The sequence below is a fragment of the Ictalurus punctatus genome, chromosome 1 (assembly GCF_001660625.3).
Source record: "Ictalurus punctatus breed USDA103 chromosome 1, Coco_2.0, whole genome shotgun sequence".
Taxonomy (NCBI): domain Eukaryota; kingdom Metazoa; phylum Chordata; class Actinopteri; order Siluriformes; family Ictaluridae; genus Ictalurus; species Ictalurus punctatus.
This window is the reverse complement of record NC_030416.2, coordinates 18,829,713-18,851,371: the sequence shown is the minus strand read 5'-3', so window position 1 is coordinate 18,851,371 and position 21,659 is coordinate 18,829,713. Positions and strand designations below refer to the sequence as shown.

The 21,659-nt window shown below is 38.6% G+C and overlaps 1 protein-coding gene and 1 long non-coding RNA gene across 3 annotated transcripts; one reads left to right on the top strand and one right to left on the bottom strand.

Annotated features, from left to right (window-relative positions):
* LOC124628757 (uncharacterized) lies at positions 1-3,030 on the bottom strand. The gene is made up of 3 exons (XR_006983423.2): positions 2,887-3,030; positions 2,688-2,798; positions 1-471 (listed from the first exon to the last, which is right to left on the bottom strand). It is a non-coding gene; the product is annotated as an uncharacterized LOC124628757 (long non-coding RNA).
* A 3,879-nt stretch (positions 3,031-6,909) lies between these two features.
* On the top strand, positions 6,910-20,456 carry alg14 (ALG14 UDP-N-acetylglucosaminyltransferase subunit). Of its 2 annotated transcripts, XM_017476956.3 has the most exons (4): positions 6,912-7,534; positions 7,623-7,774; positions 10,368-10,490; positions 18,351-20,456. In XM_017476956.3, the coding sequence occupies exons 1-4, from the start codon at positions 7,384-7,386 to the stop codon at positions 18,579-18,581; spliced, it is 657 nt and encodes a 218-aa protein (XP_017332445.1). In that variant the 5' UTR covers positions 6,912-7,383; the 3' UTR covers positions 18,582-20,456. The 2 variants fall into 2 exon arrangements, with proteins under 2 accessions (XP_017332455.1, XP_017332445.1); XM_017476966.3 differs by lacking the exon at positions 10,368-10,490 and having other exon boundaries at positions 6,910-7,534.
* The last annotated feature ends 1,203 nt before the right edge of the window (positions 20,457-21,659 follow it).

Below are 21,659 nucleotides of genomic sequence, written 5' to 3'. Positions count from 1 at the left end.
TAATGTTGTATATATGTAGTTAAACAAGAGACTGAAATTATTTTCATGAGAAGGTCTGGCCCAGGAGTCAATCTCATTTCGCATTATCTTCTACACATCACCAAAACAAGTCAAATTGGTTAAGTTTTTAAAATACACAATATAATTTCCGGGTGCACAGTGGCTTAGTGGTTAGCACGTTCGCGGGTTCACCTCACACCTGCAGGTTTGGGGGTTCGATACCCACTGTGTGTGCGGAGTTTGCATCTTCTCCCCGTGCTGTGGGAGTTTCCTCCCGGTACTCTGGTTTCCTCCCCCAGTCCAAAGACATGCATGGTAGGCTGATTGGCATGTTTAAAGTGTCCTTAGTGTATGAATGGGTGTGTGAATGCATGTGTGAGTGTGCCCTGCGATGGACTGGCACCCTGTCCAGGGTGTACCCTGCCTTGTACACAATGCTCGCTGGGATAGGCTCCAGGTTCCCCTGTGACCCTGAAGGAAGGATAAGTGGTACAGAAGATGGATGGATGGACAATATAATTTCCTCTGGAATAATTTCTCATCTGTCCTAATATTTTTCTCATCCAAACTTGTTGAATTTCACTGCCCAGTTGATCAAGGAATTAAGATGGCATATACCAACATATAATAAGTAACATGATGTGATGCATCAGTGTCCTTGTTAGCTCACAGATTTCTAATCATAGCAACGTGTGTCATCAGCTAGAAGAATTGCATTTGACGTACCTCTGCCCACAATCTCTTCCAGCTCTCACACACTACTGAGCTCATAGACATGGTAAGTGTCTGTGTCATGAGTCTCTCATATTACAGACATTCCTAAGTATGACCATGAGACATGAGATTTTTGCTGGAGTAACAGGTAATTCATTAACGGGTAATTCATTCCTTATTGGTCATAATTAACTATAATAAAAGTGTGACTACTTTGTTAGAAACCTGAGTATTACACATACAAAGGGTGAGTGTACACAAACTGTACCTTGTTCCAGAAGGATACTGTACACCTGCCAAAATGCCTAATATGCATTTTATGATCATGTTTTATGTAAGTGTGTGTGTGTAAGGTGGCCATGTTTCTGTTTCAGATTAACTAAAGTCCCAGAATGTCAGGTGAACACTGACAGCATATATTTGCCAAGTGTCAGTGACAATAAAGGCTTTGTGTCCACAGAGCAGAAATAACAAGGATACACAAGTCTCTCTTCACACAGGATATTGTCACAAAACTGGCTCTGCCACATAGCTGTACTTTGAACTTCCAGCAAATGTTTCAACTTTGTAATAAATAACAATAGTATGAATTTGATTAATTGTTTGTGTAAATTTTGACCAAAATATCTGCTTGCACAATGAACATTTGATGAATAAGGTGAAACACAGTAAATGATGAAGAATGTGTGACTTATTTAATTTAAAGATCCTCTTACATGCAAAAAGAAGCACTGTCAAATCATTAAATAAAGACCTGATGATGAAAAGCAGCTGACATGAGCTTGATACGCAGACATGTGGAAGCCTGTATAATGTCTAAAGAAAATGTATGGAATTTAGGCAAAGACTAGCTGGGAATTTCAACACGACATAAAGTTCACATGATTATGAAAATTCCAGCACGATTAGATGCCCAGAATAATGACAAACATCATTAAACGGGATGCATTTATCTGTCTCTGGTTGCCATTCCTCCGTAATGCAGGAAACTAATGCTTAACAATGTAAATATATCCACTAAAACACTTGCAGACACAGTGAGACAAAGCTCTGATGTTTTCCAGAGCTTGTGAATGCAGTTTCCTTCTGAACTAGTGGAGGATGTGTATCAAAATCTTGAATCTTTATATATATATATATATATATATATATATATATATATATATATATATATATATATATAAAGTTCAGTGTATTAATATTAAGGTTAGGTTTATCAGGGTTTTTTTTAATGACTTTATTCATATGGTATGAATTTAAATCCAAACACAGGACCCTCACTTGTTTGAATTTGTTAGGATCAGATCAGGTTAAAGATCTTTTTAAATTGGATTTGAACCGCTTTCATATGTGCATATTTAATATGTGGCCATGTAACTGTAATAAAAATAGTCAGATCAGAATTCATGTGTTTGTTTGTTTGTTTGTTTGTTTGTTTGTTTGTTTGTTTGTTTGTTTGTTTGTGCCATGTACATGGAAATCATCTTTATAATGAAAATTCAGATTGTCATTACTGTGATGATGGTTTTACAAATACGACATTTTCATTTGAGTAGCTTTAGATTGATTTTTAAAATGTGAAAAGGTCATAGATATTGGAGGTGTAAAGATATTCCTTACTAAAAAGCACCCAACAGTTTGCATTCAAATTACATGCTTTATTGCTTAGGTTTGATTTGTTTGTTTGCTTATTTTGTTTAGATCTAATATTTCTGCCTATGATAAATCATTCTGGCTCACATTAGTGTTTGTATGGATCCTTATATTAAAAATGTGAACCATCAAAAGCAGAAAGATTGGATCTAAACAAAACAAACAAAAATCACACCTAAGCAATAAGATATGTAATTTGAATGCAAACTGTTTGTGAGGTTACATTTATGTAATGAATAGCTCTACAAAGAATACAAATATATATGGAATGAGAATTTGGCCTTCTTGCACTCAAGATGACTTTTTTTTTCCTCTCTGACCTTTGTTCTTTCTCCTCGCAAAGCAGTCTGCCTCCTTCTGGTAATCCTATGAATAGTCTTCCGTCTGGAATAAATGAGAAGTCTCATGCCCCGCACATGACCCTGCAAAGTCTGTGGGACAACAATGCCATGAATCTGTCTCTAATGCCCTTAAAAATCTTGAATAAAATGAATAAAATAGGCCAAATGACATACTCACTGATGCTCTCCAACTTAATGGCAGCTTCAATCAGAAAACAGAAATAATACTCTGATTTCTTTTCCACATTCAAACACGTAACTTTGTGTGCACTTTGGAACTAGGCCTATGAGAGGTGAGGCATATGATAACATGGCCAGAGTTCCATTGGTCCCCTTAGAGGGAAGAGTCACTGTTAATCAGGATAAATCATTCTGCTTTATCCTATGATGAAACATTTCTATCTTAGTCCAAAGGCCACAAGGGCTCACTGACTGGTTTAATGAGGATGAAAGTAATGCGAATCATACACTATGGCATTTAGATCTCAACCAAGTTGAACATCTGCAGTAGATTTTGGAGTGAAGTGTGAGATAGCGCTCTCCAACACCATCATCAAAACACAAATTGAGGAGACACCCTTTGGAAGAATGATATTCATGCCTACATTACAATTTCATAAACTATCTATGCCAAGCACACTGAAGCTGATTTGGCGGCTTGTGTGGGCAACTTTATGTAAGTTTTTCTTTGATTTGTCACTCTTCTGTATGCAGTTATGTTATAATACACATGGCCATTAAAAACAAATAAAAGACTTACATATGTCAGAATATTTGTAAACCAGATGGATTTAAATAGAACTGCCAAATTGCAATGTGGAAGTAGGTATCATGTTAATGGTAGTGAGAATCATATACAGGTGTGCTGATTGGAAAATGAGTAATGTCTGTAAACCATAAAAAGCAGACAGAGCAATAAATGTTTCAGCAACAGTTGGATGTGATGCCATTAGCAAACTCATGTGGAGACAAACTACATGAAACAAATGATGGCCTTAAAAACTTTAATAAACAGGATGTCTGAAGCAAACACAAAAAACATCTCATGATGCATCAATAAGGTACATAAACAGATTTAAACATTGGACCAGCACATGTAGAACACTACTGTTTACTCCTTAATATACACACAGGAAGTTCCCCATAGCTTGCTGAGCAAAATGTCCCAGAGCAATTCAGTGATCTCAGTGCTGAACCAAAGGCATACAAGTAAACTGGAAAACAAATATATAATAATATCAGCGCAGGGAACTGGGAAAATAAACATTGTACATTTGGATTAGGGCAGCTAGTCTGTGTTTTATGTAACCTCTCCAATATTTTTGAAGATCCAAATCCAAAAGCCATTTATCATAGCTTATTTGAACAAATTAGCCTTGGGACAAAAATACTTGCTGGTCTTCTCTAAACACTATTGAGTAGGGTAATATTTATTTATGTTTAGATTTATTTTTTTATTATTATTATTATAAAACATTATTTACAAAAACACACCAGCAGGGGACTCTATTTCTCAAAACTCTTCTGTATTCTGAAATTAATATGGATTTTATTTGGCTGTGCAATGAAGGTTAGAGTGGGAAAAAACATACTCTGAAACATAATCAATAGACATTGGTACCCCACAGGGTAGTATATGTGGTCCAGTACTATTCAATATAATAATAAATGATGTATTCAATCAAGTTAATGTAGATATTGAGAGATAATTATATGCTGATGATGGCGCAATACGGAAAAGAGGGCATAATATCGCACATTTAACAAGAAACATATAGACACCAAGTGATGAAGTGGAGAAGTGGGCCAGTAAGTGGAATTTCAGATTATCTGTGGCCACACTCAGGTGATGTGTTTCAAAAAAGAAAAATCATCCCAAAAATGAATTTGAAAATGTATGTCCAGACACTGGAACAAGTATCAGTGATAAGATATCTGGGAATGTGGATGGACTCTAGGCTGACCTTTGAGATGCAATGTGCTAAGTAGTTGATAATAAAATGCAAAAAAGGCATAAATATATTTAAGATGTCTGGCAGGAGCTGAGATATGAACCCGGATGATAATCGACAGTCTTTAAAATGGAAATAATGTGCATTAATTAGGTCCTCTTTAGATTATGGGAGCATGGTGTATGGGTTTGCAAAATCAAATATAATTTGAAAGATTGAAGCAGTTCAGAAAGAATAACTTCCTCAGTTCCAGCCCTGCAGGTAGAGATGGGGAGACACCATTAGATTTCGGGAGACACCCAGTACAGAAAGTGTTGGAAGAATTTTGGGAGCACGGAGATAACAGAATTAGAAGCTTTGGGTAGACTGCCTCCAAGGATACATTATGGATATTACAGTTAGTACTACTGTTGTTATCTCTAATACTCTGTGGTTATTTCTTATGCCTCAGTTTGATATCCAGCTGCAGGAAAAATTGACGAAAGGAATGCATGTCTTTAAATAAATTGTTATTAAGCAACATTTAGATCCAGTATATTTATAACTGGTTCTGGTCCTATATTAGGTTACAAAGCTGTGGTGATACATATTCACAAATTTAACATCAGCAAGAAGAATAGGACAACAAACCATATATCCATCTTTTCAACAGAATTTATAGCAATCTTGTTATCCCTTGACTGGGTGGAGGATGTTCAGACACTGAATGTGGTAGTATGTATTGAATCTCTCTCAGCTTTAGCAAGCCTCTCAAGTAGACGATATTTATCAAGACAAGATATAATATATGAAATTTTTTGCAAGCTTATTCAGCATCCACAACATGCAGTTAATCCTGTTATTTTTATGGGTACCAGCACATGTGGGAGTGGAAGGCAATGCGCAATGAAACTGTTGATATATAGGCTAAACATGCTTTAAGACACCCAAATATTGATATTCAGATATCCCATTAAGTACTAATGAGGTAAAAACAAAACAAACAAACAAAAAAACATATATTAAAATGAAGTGGCAAGAGAAACAGGACAGACAACTCAAAGGAAGGCAACCATACAGTATTCAAAAGCAAGTTAATACAGCGAGGATAGTCTATAATAAACAAAAGGATACAATTATTACTCGTCTTAAAATAGGACATTCAGACCTAAATCATTCCCGATTTATAATAGGAAAACATGAAACAGGACGATGCATATATTGCAGTATGTCAGAGACAGTGGAACATGTACTTCTTCACTGTACATCATATGAAGATGAAAGATCTGAACTTAAAGAAAAGCTACTCAATATGGGTGTAATCAACATTACAAGGCAAAGCCTTCTAAGAAGTGGTCCAAGACAAGGAAAAGTATATTAACAAGTAATAAGTATATTATATAAATATTAACATTATTTTATACAACCCCAATTCCAAAAAAGTTGGGACGCTGTGTAAAATGTTGATAATAACAGAATGCAATGATTTGCAAATCTCATAAACCCATATGTTATTCACAATAGAACACAGAAAACATATCAAATGTTTAAGGGAAAAAATAAGGCAATTTTGAAAAAGAAACAGCTGTGGGTTAATTGGCAACAGGTCAGTAACATGACTGGGTATAAAAAGAGTATCTTAGAGAGGCAGAGTCTTTCAGAAGTAAACATGGGTTGGAATCTGGATGGAAGCATACGTTGCTCTAAAATGTGTATATACCATATATTACTTTTTTTCCTTAAAATTGTACATTTACTCAGTTTAAACACGTGATGTGTTTTCTCTGTTCTATTGTGAATAACATGTGAGTTTATGAGATTTGCAAATCATTGCATTCTGTTTTATTTACATTTTACACAGCGTCCCAACTTTATTTGGAATCTGGGTTGTATTAATATATTAAATATATCAAGATTAACCAGTTTGTATATCTATCTAGGTTTACAGCCGGGGCAGCTTTGGTTCAGGTGGTAGAGCGGGCTGTACACTAATCGTAGGGTTGGCGGTTCGATTCCCGGCCCACGTGACTCCACATACCGAAGTGTCCTTGGGCAAGACATTGAACCCCAAGTTGCTCCCGATGGCAAGTTAGCACCTTGCATGGCAGCTCTGCCAGAGTGTGTGTGAATGAGAACCAGTGTAAAGCGCTTTGGATAAAACGCCAAGTGCGCCGTTTAATATCTAGTTATCATTTTGTTTGCGTGTACCTCCTTTTGGTGCTCCACACTCCTATCCAGTTGGTGGCGGTAATGCACCAAAAAGCTGCTTTGCCAACCGTCAATAAACCGAAGAAGAAGAAGAAGAAGAAGAAACGAATCTCGTTCTGCCTGCATTCTGTAGTTGTCATTATGACGTACTGACATGGCGAGTAGCTATGTTAGAAGGGAGGTATTTGATCCGTTGAACATTCTTTGTATTTCGTGTCGTTTGTAATAGAGTAATGGCGTATATTTTCAACTCGTTCTAAAAAGAATCGAAGTCTCCACAGACTGTTTTCTTGTTTCGGAAGCGCCATCCTGTGGCTCAGTCTCAAATGTGTCGTTACTTTCTACTCTATAGGAGACCTAATAATGGATCCGACACCCTATGTAGTGCACTACAGTACACACGTGTAGCCGTTTGGGATTCGGCTTTAGGTTGAGTTTCTTCAGCTGTTACCAAAGCTCAACGCTGTTTATACCCAAACCGGTATTTCTACGTTTTTAGACTACTGCCATCAAGCAGCAGTTAGCTAGCTAGCATCATGTTTGTTTCGGCATTCTGTGCGCTTTTGTGCGGGGCTTCTCTGGCTGTAATGCTTTTCATTTTGCGTTTAATCACTGTTTTGCGGGCTGGTGCGGAGTGCAAACCTGCTAAACAGGGCTCGGTGTGTGTTCTTATTGTTGTCGGATCAGGTAAGATGGATAACTTAATGGTGATGTGAATTATACAACACCAGCGCTGGATATCATTTAAAAATCGATATATATCAATCATTAACAGGTGGACACACGACAGAGATCATTCGTCTGACGGGGAGTTTGTCGCAAACTTACACCCCACGCCATTATGTGATCGCAGACACTGACAAGATGAGTGAAGATAAGATTCGCACATTTGAAGCATCAAAAGAGAAAAGCGGCACTCAAGCACAGGTGACATGGATAATACTACAGAGCCCCTGAAGTGACTTGTGCAAAATAAAAATAGTAATAATAATAATCAGACTTTCCCGTGCGCACGAGAACCTTTTCTATGGGGTTAGAATTTATTCATATTTCTAAATAAATAGATTATGATCCACGAATAAATGGTGTGATTTACAAAAATTAAACATTCACTAATGCATTAAATGAGATCCACAAATGTTAGTAGTCTCATAATAAATAAATAAAATTATATGTATATATAATATAATTTTTATTATTAATTTTTTACAGATATCTTTTTATGTCAAACCCTGCCTTCATTTATGGATCGTGTCCTGTGGATTTTGAAACATTTCTAGCATCAAGAGTGCACACAAATCCACAAATAATTCGACTCCGCCCACCGTCAACTCAAGCCAATCAGATAACCACTACAGTGCGTTGACCAGTCCTAGCACGGTCTCGCTACAACCAATCACGTTTTGCTTTACAATTACGACAGGAACAGACTAATTTTATTTATTTGTACTTTTAATTTATTTTCGTGAAACTATTAACCTATATTTGTGGATCTCATTCAATGAATTTGTGAATTTGTTTAATTTTTGTAAATCTCACTACATAAATCTATTTATTGGAATTATTAAACAATTCTAACCCCAGACTTTTCGTGTGTGCACACAGTACAGTTTCCGGTGTGCGTATACCTCTCTTCTGTTTGTGTCATTGCCATCGTTCATTTACACAAATAAACAGAGAGCATGGATGCGTATGAATTTATAGCTATATTTTAAACTTGGCCTTCAATACAAAGACATTACTTCTGTCCTTGCTTCCCGACAAAGGTATGTAATCACGTTCTCATCCCTATCTGTGGCAGTGATGTAAATGAAAGAGAGCTATACACACACCGGAAACTAACACATGCGAAAAGTTTCTGTGGGTTTTTTTTTTTTTTTTTTGGGGGGGGGGGGGGGGGGTGCTTTTTTGCACAGGTCACTTCAGGGGCTCCTTGTAATATAATACAGTAGTGCTCAGTATTAAGCTGCTTCACTTTTCTTTTTCTTTTGTTTTCTTTCTTGTTTCGTCCCCTACTTCCCTTCCTAACTTCTTAACTCTTCCATCAAAGTGGACCTGGTCCAACTCCTCCTTTAGCCCTAAAGGCGATTTACAACACTGTATAAAACTCTTTACAAAATACTTATTTTAACTTAAACAAGATTCTACTCCTCACCTGACAAAATCTCCCCGAGGGGAAAATTCACTCACTCACTCACTCACTCACACCTGAGAATCAAGGCATTTTGTCTGACAGTTATCCAAGGATTTTATTTGCAGTCATTGTTTATTTAAGTAAAATAACTGATAAAGTAAAACAATAATTAAGTGCAGTTTTTGTTCTTGGAGAGGTGGAGTTTTTATTCCATAGCCTAATGCCATGCACTACAACAAAAAACACTCCTGCATAGGAAACACCTGTGTATCCTCACTTTAGATGCCTTCTATGTCCTCTCTCCTTGATTCCTCAGACTGTATTTTAAGAATGGGTATATCCAAAGAGGTGGCAGACCTTGACTGTTTTCTGGGTCATGGGGTGAAGCAGGCAGGATCCAGGCATTAAGGAGGTGCCAGTTTGTAGGTGCGTCTCAATCAGCTCCCTAGTTTGTGAATCAGTATATTGTGTACACTAGTTTGGGAATTGGTAAGGACCCTGACTCACTACAAATTGGGACACTCATGACTTGATTTCCGGTGACATGGCTACATATTCGCTTTGTAAAATGTCACCACTGGCCTTCATCAACAATAGGTAGGACAGATATTTTTCTGACGGAATGTCATATAAATTTGTTCGCTTAATCACACGCATTTCTGTCGGGGTACTTCAAGCAGGATCATTGGCTAGCTAGTGGATTAAACAAACAAACAAAAAAAAACACTTAAAAGCCGTTAAACTCAAACTAGCCATATATAGAACGTCAAAATGAAATGCAGCTAACGTACATACGCCTTTGAGAGTCACAACAAGGATAACAAGCTACTTAGATTTGTAGACAAAGTTGGCTGAGAGATTGTGCACCTTTTTTTTTTCCCAGCTGAGAGGCTTCAGAAAACATTTCCAGATGCATCGATGCTCCCTGGTTTTTCAGTGCATTGTAGGATTTTGAAGAGAGCGAACGTTCCAGTGTACTGGAAGGATTTTGCAATTGAGACAGCCCTTAAAATGGCTGACTCTGTGATCAGTGCCCTGACTGCTGAACTAGGGAGCTGACTGAGACGCACCCAGAGTTTTGGGAAGCATCATTAGAGCTTACAGATTCCCATATGACCAGCAGATGGACCCATTCTTCTTTTCTGTAATGCTTCTATATAGTTTGTATTATAACACAGACATTTTCTGTATGCAAGATTTCTTTGTGGAAGTCATTTTATGGACTTTCCTGCTCATAGAAATGTTTTCAATATGTACCCTTTTGGTATTTCCTTTTTGCTAATGATTCCCCCTTTATATCATAGTTAATAGACCTGTCCATGGTAATGGCTGCAGCAGTTGTATCTGAGAGTGTGTCATGTGGCTTCTCTTTTCGTTCCACCTCAGTTCACCATTCATCGGATCCCGCGCAGTCGAGAAGTTCGTCAGTCATGGAGCTCCTCTGTGCTCAGTACTCTGAACGCTCTGCTCTACTCGCTTCCTCTTGTCTTCAGACTCAGGCCTGATATGGTACGTTTCCCCTGCATTACCAAGAGATCCCACAGCCTCAGTAACTTTCCACTGCATTCCTTTCTTCATCTTGGTTATGCTTATTTCCTTTGAGTGGCTTCAGCCTTGAGCAAGGCCCTTAACCCTCTAATGCTCAGTTGTATAAATTATAGAAATGTAAGTCGCTCTGGATAAGGGGGTCTGCCAAATGCCATAAATGTAATGTAACTGTAGATGGCTGTGTAGTAGCAAGTAACATAAGATAACAGCATAAATGACTGAAAATCACTTTTTATAGCCAAGTATACCTCACAGAAAACCCAAAAAACTTTATACAGGTACATTCATTTAAACTGTTCATCAAAAGCACACATCTAGTGGAAAAGGAGTACACTGGTGAAGTAGTGTGCAAATTCTGGAGGACATGTGGAATTTCATTAAGTTTAAGAAATGGACTGAGCCAAAAGCTTCAGTATAGTCAACATGTTTTAATGTCTATTTAAGGGGACACGCATCTAACCTGCAATCCTGCATACATTTACTCCACAGGCTAAACTGCTCCAAAAGAACTTCTTCTTTTTCTTTGTTTTGAAAATAGAAGTAGCCGGCCAAAATTCACAAGTCAATATCTCCAAGTAATAGCCACCATGTTATGCATTGTTAAGTGATTGCCAACAAGTTTAAGTAGAAGAATGTGCTGTATCATACACTACATGGCCAAATGTTTGTGGCCATCATGTGGACCACAGTGTGCCCCCGGTGAGATCAGGGTGAGGAGGCCTGGCGTGCAGTCGGCGTTCATCCCTAAATTGTTCTGTGGGGTTGAGGTCAGGGCTCTGTGCAGGCCACTCAAGTTCTTCCACGCGAACCTTGACAAACTATGTCCTCATGGACCTCGCTTTGTGCACAGGGGCATTGTCATGTTGAAGACGGATTGGGCCCCTTAATTAGAGTAAAGGGGAATTCTTACTGTTAAAGCATGAAAGACGTTCAATAAAATTGAGTGCTAACAACACTGTAGCAATGGTTTGGGCAAGACCCACATATCTGTGTGATGGTCAGGTGTCCACATACTTCTGGCCATATAGTGTATTTTTCCTATAACATATATTAATATATTTTTGCAATATTGTTTAGCTCAAAAGAGTGCATCATTGCTGGATATGTGTATCAAATCGGTGAACAAATGAAAAAAGAAATTGGGGAAACTGATGCTGCAATTGGCCTTGCAGTGTTTGGGTTCTAGGTAATTTGCTTATGTGGAGGATGGCTAGCTTTGTGATACAAAATAGGACGGGGTAGTGCCATTCTACATTTTACAGGAATTCTCAGTGAGAACAAAACAATTTAAGGTACGTCTCTTGTGTGCTATCACCACTAGATGTCATTATCCTCTTCTGCTTATTTTTTTTGTAGGTCTGTTATACAGGTTGTGGCCTTGACCTGTGCCATTGTTTCATATAAGGCCGAAATTGCACATTTTTAAAAAAATTAATTTGCATATAGTTGTATTACAGTATGACAAAGAATGAGAAGCTGCAATTGTGATACTGTACCCCTTCATGTCTGAATTACAAAAAGAAAGTTAATTGAGTTAATCTTTGCTCTATATCAGCTGAGGTTGCCCTGAGAATCATTGGGTGAAATAGTCAAACGTATATTTTAAAACAACAAAAGGCTTCTATAACTGCGGTCTTCTTAGCTTTCACTTTATAGGGATCCAAAAAGCAATGTAGTCATTAGCTACAGAAAATTCTAGACATCTCAAATCCTGCACACTTCACAGCATGTCTGCTGTTTTCATCTCACAGAACATAACATTTGGAAAGGGGCAATTACACAGAGGAATTGTCCGGTTTTACTTCAGTCATTCCGGACTTTGTAGCCTCGCAAAAAGGGCTAGTTAAAATTTTCCAGTGGTTTCAGGCCTACTTGTTAACGTCACACAGCATTCTTTGTTCAGTAATAGTCGCAATGTTGCTTTGAGGTTGGGCAATCCATTTGCAAACTGTGTAAACTTTAAATCAGTTGATTGTGCCATTTTCCTCCCAGCTGATGATAAGGCAGTGAAGACATATCTGTGGTACAGAGAATCAAAACATCTGGCAATCCTCAGCCTGTCTCCAACTGAGTGAAAGGAGCGAGGAAAAGTGTATGGAAACAGGACGATAAACAGAAGGAGCGGGAGTAGAAGTGACACAGTGCCTCGTTCTCCCGTCTTCCTGCAGTGGGGAACGGGAGTCTTGCTCTCAAGCTGTGGCAGGGCCTGACTGGCTCCTTAGCTCCAGCTGTGAAACAGAGAGAGAGAGAAGGGGGCGGAGGAGAGTAACAGCGTCGGGTTTCTGTACTGGCTGGGGCAGGGTGGGACGTGATTAAGCAGTACAGAGGGTGGGAGTGAACGAGAGAGAAAGAGACCGACCTCAGCATGAGGAAGTAGCTGCCTAACATGTCAAAGGAAGAAGTCCTACTGTTTCTCTAATCTCTAATTAGAGGCGTTCGTTTGTTCCGAATCATCTTGTTCACTTTTGTTTTCTGTGAAGTGCATACAGAATGGGTAGAAGAGCATTCAGAACCTTTTATGAAAATAAAAGAACAGGCTTTTCTTTTTGCAATTTTACTTTTGTCACATAACCTTGTATATTAATATTATTTAGATGTTTGTAGTTTCTGTCTGAATACTTGACCCTTTAATCTCAGGAATGTTATAACTCGTGTCCTGTAATCTTCAGCTGCTCCTGATTTTAGATGTGCCATATTTTGGGCTTCTATCCCCTATTAGTGCTCTGAGTCATTGGTTGAAGTGTTTTTGGTTGAATTTATGTCTGACGCACAGGTCAGTATTGCATGCCTGCATTCCTTAGAATGACTTAAATCTCCCCCTCTGTTTGTTTTTACCAAACTTGAGCATGTGTGTAAGGGGTGGGCGGCCGTGGGGGCTGCATTCTCGGGAGGCATCAGGGAACTGGGGGGGGTCAGTCCAGGTAGGCGGGGAGAGATTAGGGGATGGTCTCAATGCTCAGTTTGCCATAAAAGGACATGTATGAATCACAGCACCCCTTCAGCACAGCCCACCACCTCCAGATGTGTCAGCACTATCCAAAAGCCTGACAGCGTCTGAACAGACCAAACGTAATGCAGTCTCTCTAAAGCCAGTGGAGGATGGTTCATTCATTCTAAGTTTAGAGCCATCGAGAAAGCAGCTTATTTAACAGTTGTCTGGAAAGCCAATAACAATGTCATGGGAATCTATACTGTAAATTGCCCAGTCTAGTTTAAGGCAGCATGCTTGGGTTCCTGGAGCTTCAGGGGTTATATCATGGATTAAAGCAGGGCTGTCAAACTCAATTTCTGCCTGGGTTACATCAGTATTTTCGTGAAGGCCATGATCTAACGCTGACGCTAGATCTAACGATCTAATGTTGTCTATTCTATGTATTAACACTAATAACGTTTGCTCTGAATGTAGAATTGGATATTTTTAAGAAAATCAAGTGCTAACACAAATTATTTAACTGTATGCATTATTCGATTTAGGTGTTAATATTATATATTTTCCAAATATGACAGATTTATAACAGTAAGGAAGATATTTAAGAAGAACTTATGGGTACGTAAATTGTAATGTATGAAGATTATGCATAATGTCCATAGTCCCCCATCTCTCTTGTTTTTGCATTCCAGTACACACTATATTACCAAAGGTATATGGACACCTGACCATCACACCTATATTTCAGCATTCCCCAAACTGTTGTATTTGTACACTGTAGCATTACAGTTTCCCTTTACTGGAGCTAAGTGGCCCAAACCTGTTCCAGCATGACAGTTCCCCTGTGCACAAAGTGAGGTTCATAAACACGTGGTTTCCCAAGGTTGAACTCAAGTGGCCCGAGCCGACAAGGCATTCCAATTTGTCCCCATCACTTGACATAGGTCACTCTTTGCTGTTATAATAATCTCCACTCTTCTGGGAAGGTTTTCAGTTAGAATTTGGAGTATAGCTGTGGGGATTTGCCCATTTCAGCTACAAGAGTATTAGTGAGGTTGGGCACTGATGTCGGGAGAGGAGACCTGGGGTGCATTTGGCGTTCTAGTTTTATTTCTAGGATGTGTAGAGGGGTTAAGGACACGGCTCTGTGCAGACCACTCAAGTTCTTCCACTCCAACCTTGGCAAACCATGTCTTCATGGACCTCACTTTGTGCACAGCGGTATTGTCATGCTGGAAAGGGTTTGGGCTTCTTAGTTCCAGTGAAGGGAAATTGCATACAAAGTCATCCTTTATAAACCTTCCAACTTTGTGGCAAAAGTTTGGGGAAGACCCACATATGGGTGTGATGGGCAGGTGTCTACAAATCTTTTTTAATTAATTTATTTTATATACGTGTGTATGTATTCTGTATTTTGTATTTGTAGGTGTCCACACTGGGCAATACATTTTGGTATTTGGAGACAACTATTGAATTGCAGTAAAAGCCAAACCCTGACACATCTCAAAATCTCTTTTTAGATAAAGGTGTCGATTTTAACCAGACTTTCACAATGTGAGATAAGCCCACACACACTACACAGTGGTAGTTTCAACATTGTCTGGTGTGAATCCTAGTGCAAAAATATTGAGTAGTAGGTACTATGTATTATTCAGTATTTATTTATTTATTTATTTGTATGTTCATGCAGGATGAATGAAACGTGGCAGTGGAACACATTTGGCACACAGGCCTTGAGTTTGACACTTGTGGATTACAGCCATTCCAAAATGAGGGCTGTGAAAATGAACAGATAAATTACATCGATCACTGTTTGCTTATTGCATATCTTGTGCTAAGATAATTAAAAATGGCATTTAGTGAAAATTAATGTGACTTATTAAATATAAGATTAAATCAGAAGTAAGTTACCAGAGACTTCTTGCATATTTTTACTGGTATCCAACAGAATGAAGTCCACACATGCAGAAAGTAGGAAAACGTTTTGGGTTTTTTTCTACATTCCATCTGTTCTATTTGAGAAACTTCTCGTGTGTGTGGAAAATCGGGGCTCAAGAAGAGGAGGGGGTTATCCAGTTCGTATGTTTTCCAAAAACAAATGACAGTGGCTTGAGAGCTGCATGGTGAGCGGTCCAGCTTTGTGGCGTTCCAGTGCGGCTCCTTTCTGCTGAGCTCCTCTTTTTCAGGGGTCCTTTTTTTTTTTCTATAAAGCATCCATCTCTGTGCCTCAGCACCATATGTTTTATTTTAACCTTATTAGGAAATTGCTGGAGAATGGAATGGAGTTGCCTGTTGATTGTTTAAAGGAAGATTCCAACGTGGAATTTGATCGTTTGTTCGATTACTTTCTATGTGATGCCTGGGATGTCTGAAGGATTCCCTATTTTCAGATTTTTAAGAAGGGTTCTTAAATATAAAGATCTGTGTGTTAAAAATCTGTATATGTGACACACACTTGTTAGACACTATCCCAAATTCTTTAATTGAATTCTCCTTTACTGTGACCCAGAATGTATCAATCTAGTTGACATGAGATACATCACAGAAATAACAGATATCTGTGTAATAGCTATGCAAATACGCAGTGTTTCAGAGAACAGAAGATGTTGCGGCAGTGTGTTTGGGCCTTGGAGAGAAGAGCACTCCTGGTGATGCAGCTCAGGGATGATAATATAATTAGTTTCAGTTTTATTCACCTGCTCTCTCTGCTAAGGCTTTGAAACGGAGAAGTCTGTTGGTATCATCCTGATATGAACAGTGAATATACAGACTGGTGACAAAGGAAAAATCAGCATAAAATGTGTTAGTAAGGTGATGGACCACCGTGAACCACCAGAACAGCTTCACTGTGCTTTGGTATAGATTCTGGAGGGATGGAGCACCTTTCTTCCAAAACGTATTCCCTCAGTTGGTGTTTGATGAGAGTGGTGAAGAGTGCAGTTTCCAGCCAGCTAAATGCTCACTACAACTTACCAGCAGTGCCACCTGTATTTTCTTTTATTTTGTTACCCATCTGTATGTCAGATCTTTCACCACACTATTATTAATATGATCTTTTCAGTTTTCTGTCTGCATTTCATGAAGTATTAGTCTCATAGCTGTCTGGGAATTCCTATTCCTAGTCCCAGGTACTGATAGCATTGACATTTTTATGGTCCTCACAGCTGCTGTGTAATTGGATGTGTGCTGAGTCATATCCCCCTCAGACTGAGAGGGCAGGTCAGAAAATGACACAAACTGACGCACACTTTCACCTGATGTCACTCTCTGTGTGATGTAGTGTTTCTCACCTGTTGTAGGATGTGATGACTTCATCAGATTGTTGTCAGACTCGTCATGAGCCTCGTCACCTGTGTGAGAACTAGTAGCTGGATTTTAGGAGCTATAGCTCTGACTGAGTCATTGTATACTGATGCTGAAGTCAGGTTCCAGTGAAGTGTATATGCAAGCACAGGCACATGTACCAGCATGTCTTGGCATTAATAAGTAGGAAACAATTTCACCTCCTTAAACTGGTTAACCGCAAGGGTTCAGCTAATATGCAGTTCGTCTGACACCTAGCAGATGAAAACAAATGAGGACCTGCATGCTCTTAATACTTGTGTGAGTGAGCAAGTCTGGTTTGTGAGAGTTTATATACTATTTTTCATAAAATGTTGGCTCCAGGTTCATTCTGGATGCTTCCATGTCTCTGTCTGTCTGTTTGGTGAGACATGGTGTAGAAAGGTCCAGATGTGGGAACATTTCTGAGGAACATTTCATGAGGAATTTTCAGCACTTGTTTAAGAATATGTTGTGCTGCAGGAAGTCTTTACCATCTCTGCCTCTCCTCCCCGGTGCTGGAGATATGCAACAGCCCGATCCACTTCAGTAGTACTCCAACACAATAAGTGGCACATATTTTCCAGGACGATGTCATGTGAAACAGGGGGGTTAGTATGGAAGTGTTAGTGTGTTGTACTTCTAACCCTTTAGTCTTTATTTGTGTTTGCCTGTAAATGCCAAGAACATTATTTTTGGCAACACTGCATGAGAATACAGTTGAAGCAGTCTTTGAAAGTGCGGGGTGGGGCGGGGGGGGTAGTCCTCCTTCATAAAAAGGAAATATTTACTTTAAAACTACTTTTTCTTTTATATCCATGGCCTGTGATTTATGTTGTGCTGAAGGCATACATTATGTCCATATTTGCATCTTACTGGCAACACACTTGTACCTTGGCTGGCACCCACTGCAAATGGTCAGGATCTCCGCACGCAAGCCAAAGCAACTTTAGAGCTGGAGTCAGCTTCTGACTGTTTGGTGACTATTCCCACAGGTAGACCTGAGTGAACATGTGAAGTGCAAATATCTCTCTGTCTGTCTGTCTGTCCGACCCTCTCTCTCTCTCCACCCCCCCACCCCCCCGTCTCTCTCTCTCTCTCTCTCTCTCTCTCTCTCTCTCTCTCTCAAGCATGATGAAGTATATGATGGGTCCAACAATTCTGCTTGCTGAATTAGATCATTTCATCTAAAAACTCACTGGTCACTTGAATTTGTCTGTTTTGTAACTGCTACCGTTATTTCCTATGAGTCTCTGCTAGTTGCGTTCAGGCTGGATTAATCTATACTTAACGTGTACCCAGCTCATAACTTGTTGTTCAGCACAGTGATGGATTCTCCAGATCCCATGGCTTCTTTCCACTGCAGTCTGACCGCTTTCCTGTGCTACTCCTTTTCTCCAGTCTAAAATTTAGATTTTCAGTTTTGACCTACATACCCATGAATTGACCAATTTATAGTTTCTGATTTAAATGTAGATGCTTGCAGATCAAATCTAAAGTGGTCCTGTGTGTTTGTGTGTGTGTGTGTGTGTGTGTGTGTGTGTGTGTGTTTGTTTGTTTGTTTGTTTCAGGTGCTGTGTAATGGGCCTGGGACATGCATACCTCTTTGTGCAGCTGGGTTGCTGTTAGGGATCCTGGGGCTCAAGAGGGTTTTGCTGGTGTATGTGGAGAGTATTTGCCGTGTGGAGAGCCTCTCCCTGTCTGGAAAGATCCTTTACCACTTGGCTGACTACTTCTTTGTGCAGTGGAAGCCTCTGCAAAACAAATATCCCAAATCAATCTACATTGGGAGGATAGTATGAATGAAAACTTGACTCGACAGAACATTATCATTTTGTAAACAATATGGTACAGTGACCTTTGTTAGGTCCGATGTATGTACTTTTCAGTGGGTTTTATTTTTTTAAAAACATATTTTTTTATATCGACTGTGTGGTTAATTATGGACGCTGTTACTGGAATGCACCATTTTATGTCACATAAGCTGTAAGGAATAACATGCACTATGATTTTTGCACTGTATGTCCTCATGCCCTTGTGGTTGCTTAAGTGTCATTGAAAGTCTTCACTCATTAGAGGGCCTGCGTTCAGTCTTTTCCTTTTTTTTCTTAAATGAAACCGAGACCAGATTTGATATAAAGAAGACGGGCTGCTCAGTGCTGCAAAACCAAACACCACACCATGTCAGTGTCTACATGTGAAAACAGCCACATTTTTATATAGTTCAGTTAATGGTTCCACCTGAATGAGAGGACCGTATCAGTCATCCAGGTACTTGAGGATTTTTTTTGTTGTTGTTTTTTTTTAAATAGATGCGGTAGTGTTTTCCTTTGCCTTTGTGTATAGTGATCACATTAAGAATCCTAGAGTTGCATTGTAAAGTTCCTGTCCTTAGTGCTGCTACTGCCATAGACACTGCTGTGGGGCAAAGGAAGTGACATGAATAATTGAGGTGTGGTTGCCCCCCCATAAAAAATAGGGGGAAGCGAGACAGTGCTCAAATTCTGCTAACAATGTTTCCATTTGTAGCCCTAATCTCAGAACACTAGTATTATAAATGTGCTCATGCTATTTTTGGGAGCACCAATATAAATATTGTAAAATTATAACTGTACTTGCTACGATAATTGTCTGATTGCCTTTTCCCTCAGCTTGCTCTGGACATGACCGGGACGTCCCTGAACAGCATGAGTTAAAAAAGTTACAACTAAATTATGTGGTGTTTCAGAGATCAGACATGCGCACTTGACTGGTTACGTAGGCCATGAAAGGTTTTAACCATGTCAGATCATGTAAAATCTTTTCAGATATGAAAAGATTTGCACACATTTGGGATTGTGATTAGAAGATAAGTACATTCTTGTAAGATGCAGAGAACTGAGTGTTTGTTACTTCTCCTACAGCAGGGTGGCTGTTATCATTGGCAGCTGGCTGCGGTGATTAAGTCAATCACAGAAGGATGAGTAGACTGAAACTCAGTGATCCAACTCAGACATGTCTAGATTGTGGGTGATGAACAGAAAGTAGTTTTGTATGTATATTAAAAGTATTATCACCTGAGGGATCAATTTTTGCATACTTTCAATCAGTGTACTAGTAGAAAAGAATGACTGGGCACCTGGGTTTCAACACAGTCATTTATTTATTACGGCTCTGAAAATTAGTATCTTCTATGTTAAAGCTGGTCACTAATGGTGTTTGTTTTTTTGTTTGTTTGTTTTTTTTGTTTTTTTAAATATATAAAACTTTTCTATCCAGTGGTTCAATTACTGTGCTATTTGAGATATGCAATGTCTCATGTTGCAAGCTATACGGAGGCAGTGACAACACAAAATTAAATTTGCCAACAGTCATTTGAACTCTGTGACTGTTTAATAGAAAGTGTTAAATCTAAGTCTTTAAAATTGAAAGAGATTAAAATAGCACACTAGATTTTAAAAGCAGGTTATCCAAAGACACAAAAAAATGTAGAAATCTAACCTGCAGTGAGAGATGCCTAAAAATTTATTGTTTTCCAGCAACTAGTTCTGTGCTGATTTGAATGTACAGTAGTCTAGGTCTTGGGCACCTGTTTAATATTATATCTTTGTCTTCTTTATTGTGTTTGTCTATCTGGATTCTTTACTGAAAGACTAAATATTAAATAAAATATTTTGTATGTCATTCATGAAAGGTAATAGACCATTGTTAAGATTAAGGGTTTTTTTTTTCCACCTTCACTATCAAAAGCAAATAAGAGGCAGGTTCTCCAGGAAGCTTGAACAACCTCCCAGCATGACTGTGTACCTAAAAGAATTGATGTAAATTAAAAAGCAAAAGGTGGTAACACAAAACAAATATTATTCAGTCATTTACTGTTTGTGCCTCTTTGTTCATATATTTTTTTTAAATTTGGAAATGTTCTGTGTCTTATTTTTGGAGGTATCTTCACTTTAGATAATTTATTTACATGCACAGTGCTGCAGGAGTGGGGTCATTATCTTAATACAGTTCTGATTTACTTCTTAATCGTCTTACTTAGTAGAAGCAACACGGTTTTAAAAAAAAATACCCTGCATAAAATAAAATAGCCTGGTATTTAGTGGAATTTAGTCCTCACTCTTCACAAGAGCCATTAGAACACATTTGCAAATCAGTTACAGTGTCATATTTTACAGTGGGTAACAGTTTTTTAATCTTGGTAAGCAGTTCCTAATTTTCACCCAAACAATAGGCTAACAGCTAATAGTTTATTTTGAAACTTGACAGTTCCAGTCTGCTTTGGTTATTCTTTTCCTCCCTAGCAATGCTCACAGGCCCTTTGTATTTATTTTTAATAAAGGAATTTTATAAACATACAACTTCATATTTGTTCAAATACAACAACCGAGGTCCTGGACACAGCTATTTTAAAAAAGTATTTTTTTTCCCAAATATGACCATTTTTTATTCAGTTATTTTAAGTATAACAAATGTGTGTGGGAGGATGCTATTCTTACAAATGTTATTTTGAATGTAATTTTGTGGTTAAAGGAAAAGTAAATAGTTTCTCCAACTGTTTTGTGGAAATTCTGAATCGTTATATGTATAATGCTTTTACAATTGTTTTTGCCAGTTCTTTCAAAGGGTGCCAATAATTCTGAAGTATGTATATGAGTCAGCAGGCTATCGTGCTAAACATACTATGGGTTTCTGATGGTGTTAAATTGACTGCTTGATAAACAGCCTTTATCAATATATAAATATGTTTGTAATATAGTGGGCAAACGGTGATTTAGTGGTTGGCCGTTCGCCTCACACCTCCATGGTTGCGGGTTCTATTCCCTGTGTGTGCGGAGTTTGCGTGTTCTCCCCGTACTGCGGGGTTCCCCCCCAGGTCCAAATACATGTATGGTAGGCTG

What these genes read in the sequence shown, in the direction of transcription:
- alg14 (XM_017476956.3), top strand. Translation starts at nt 7,384, where the DNA reads ATGTTTGTTTCGGCATTCTGTGCGCTTTTGTGCGGGGCTTCTCTGGCT. An exon ending in TCTTATTGTTGTCGGATCAG is followed by an intron (nt 7,535 to 7,622) that starts GTAAGATGGATA and finishes AATCATTAACAG; the next exon opens with GTGGACACACGACAGAGATC. An exon ending in AAAGCGGCACTCAAGCACAG is followed by an intron (nt 7,775 to 10,367) that starts GTGACATGGATA and finishes GTTCCACCTCAG; the next exon opens with TTCACCATTCATCGGATCCC.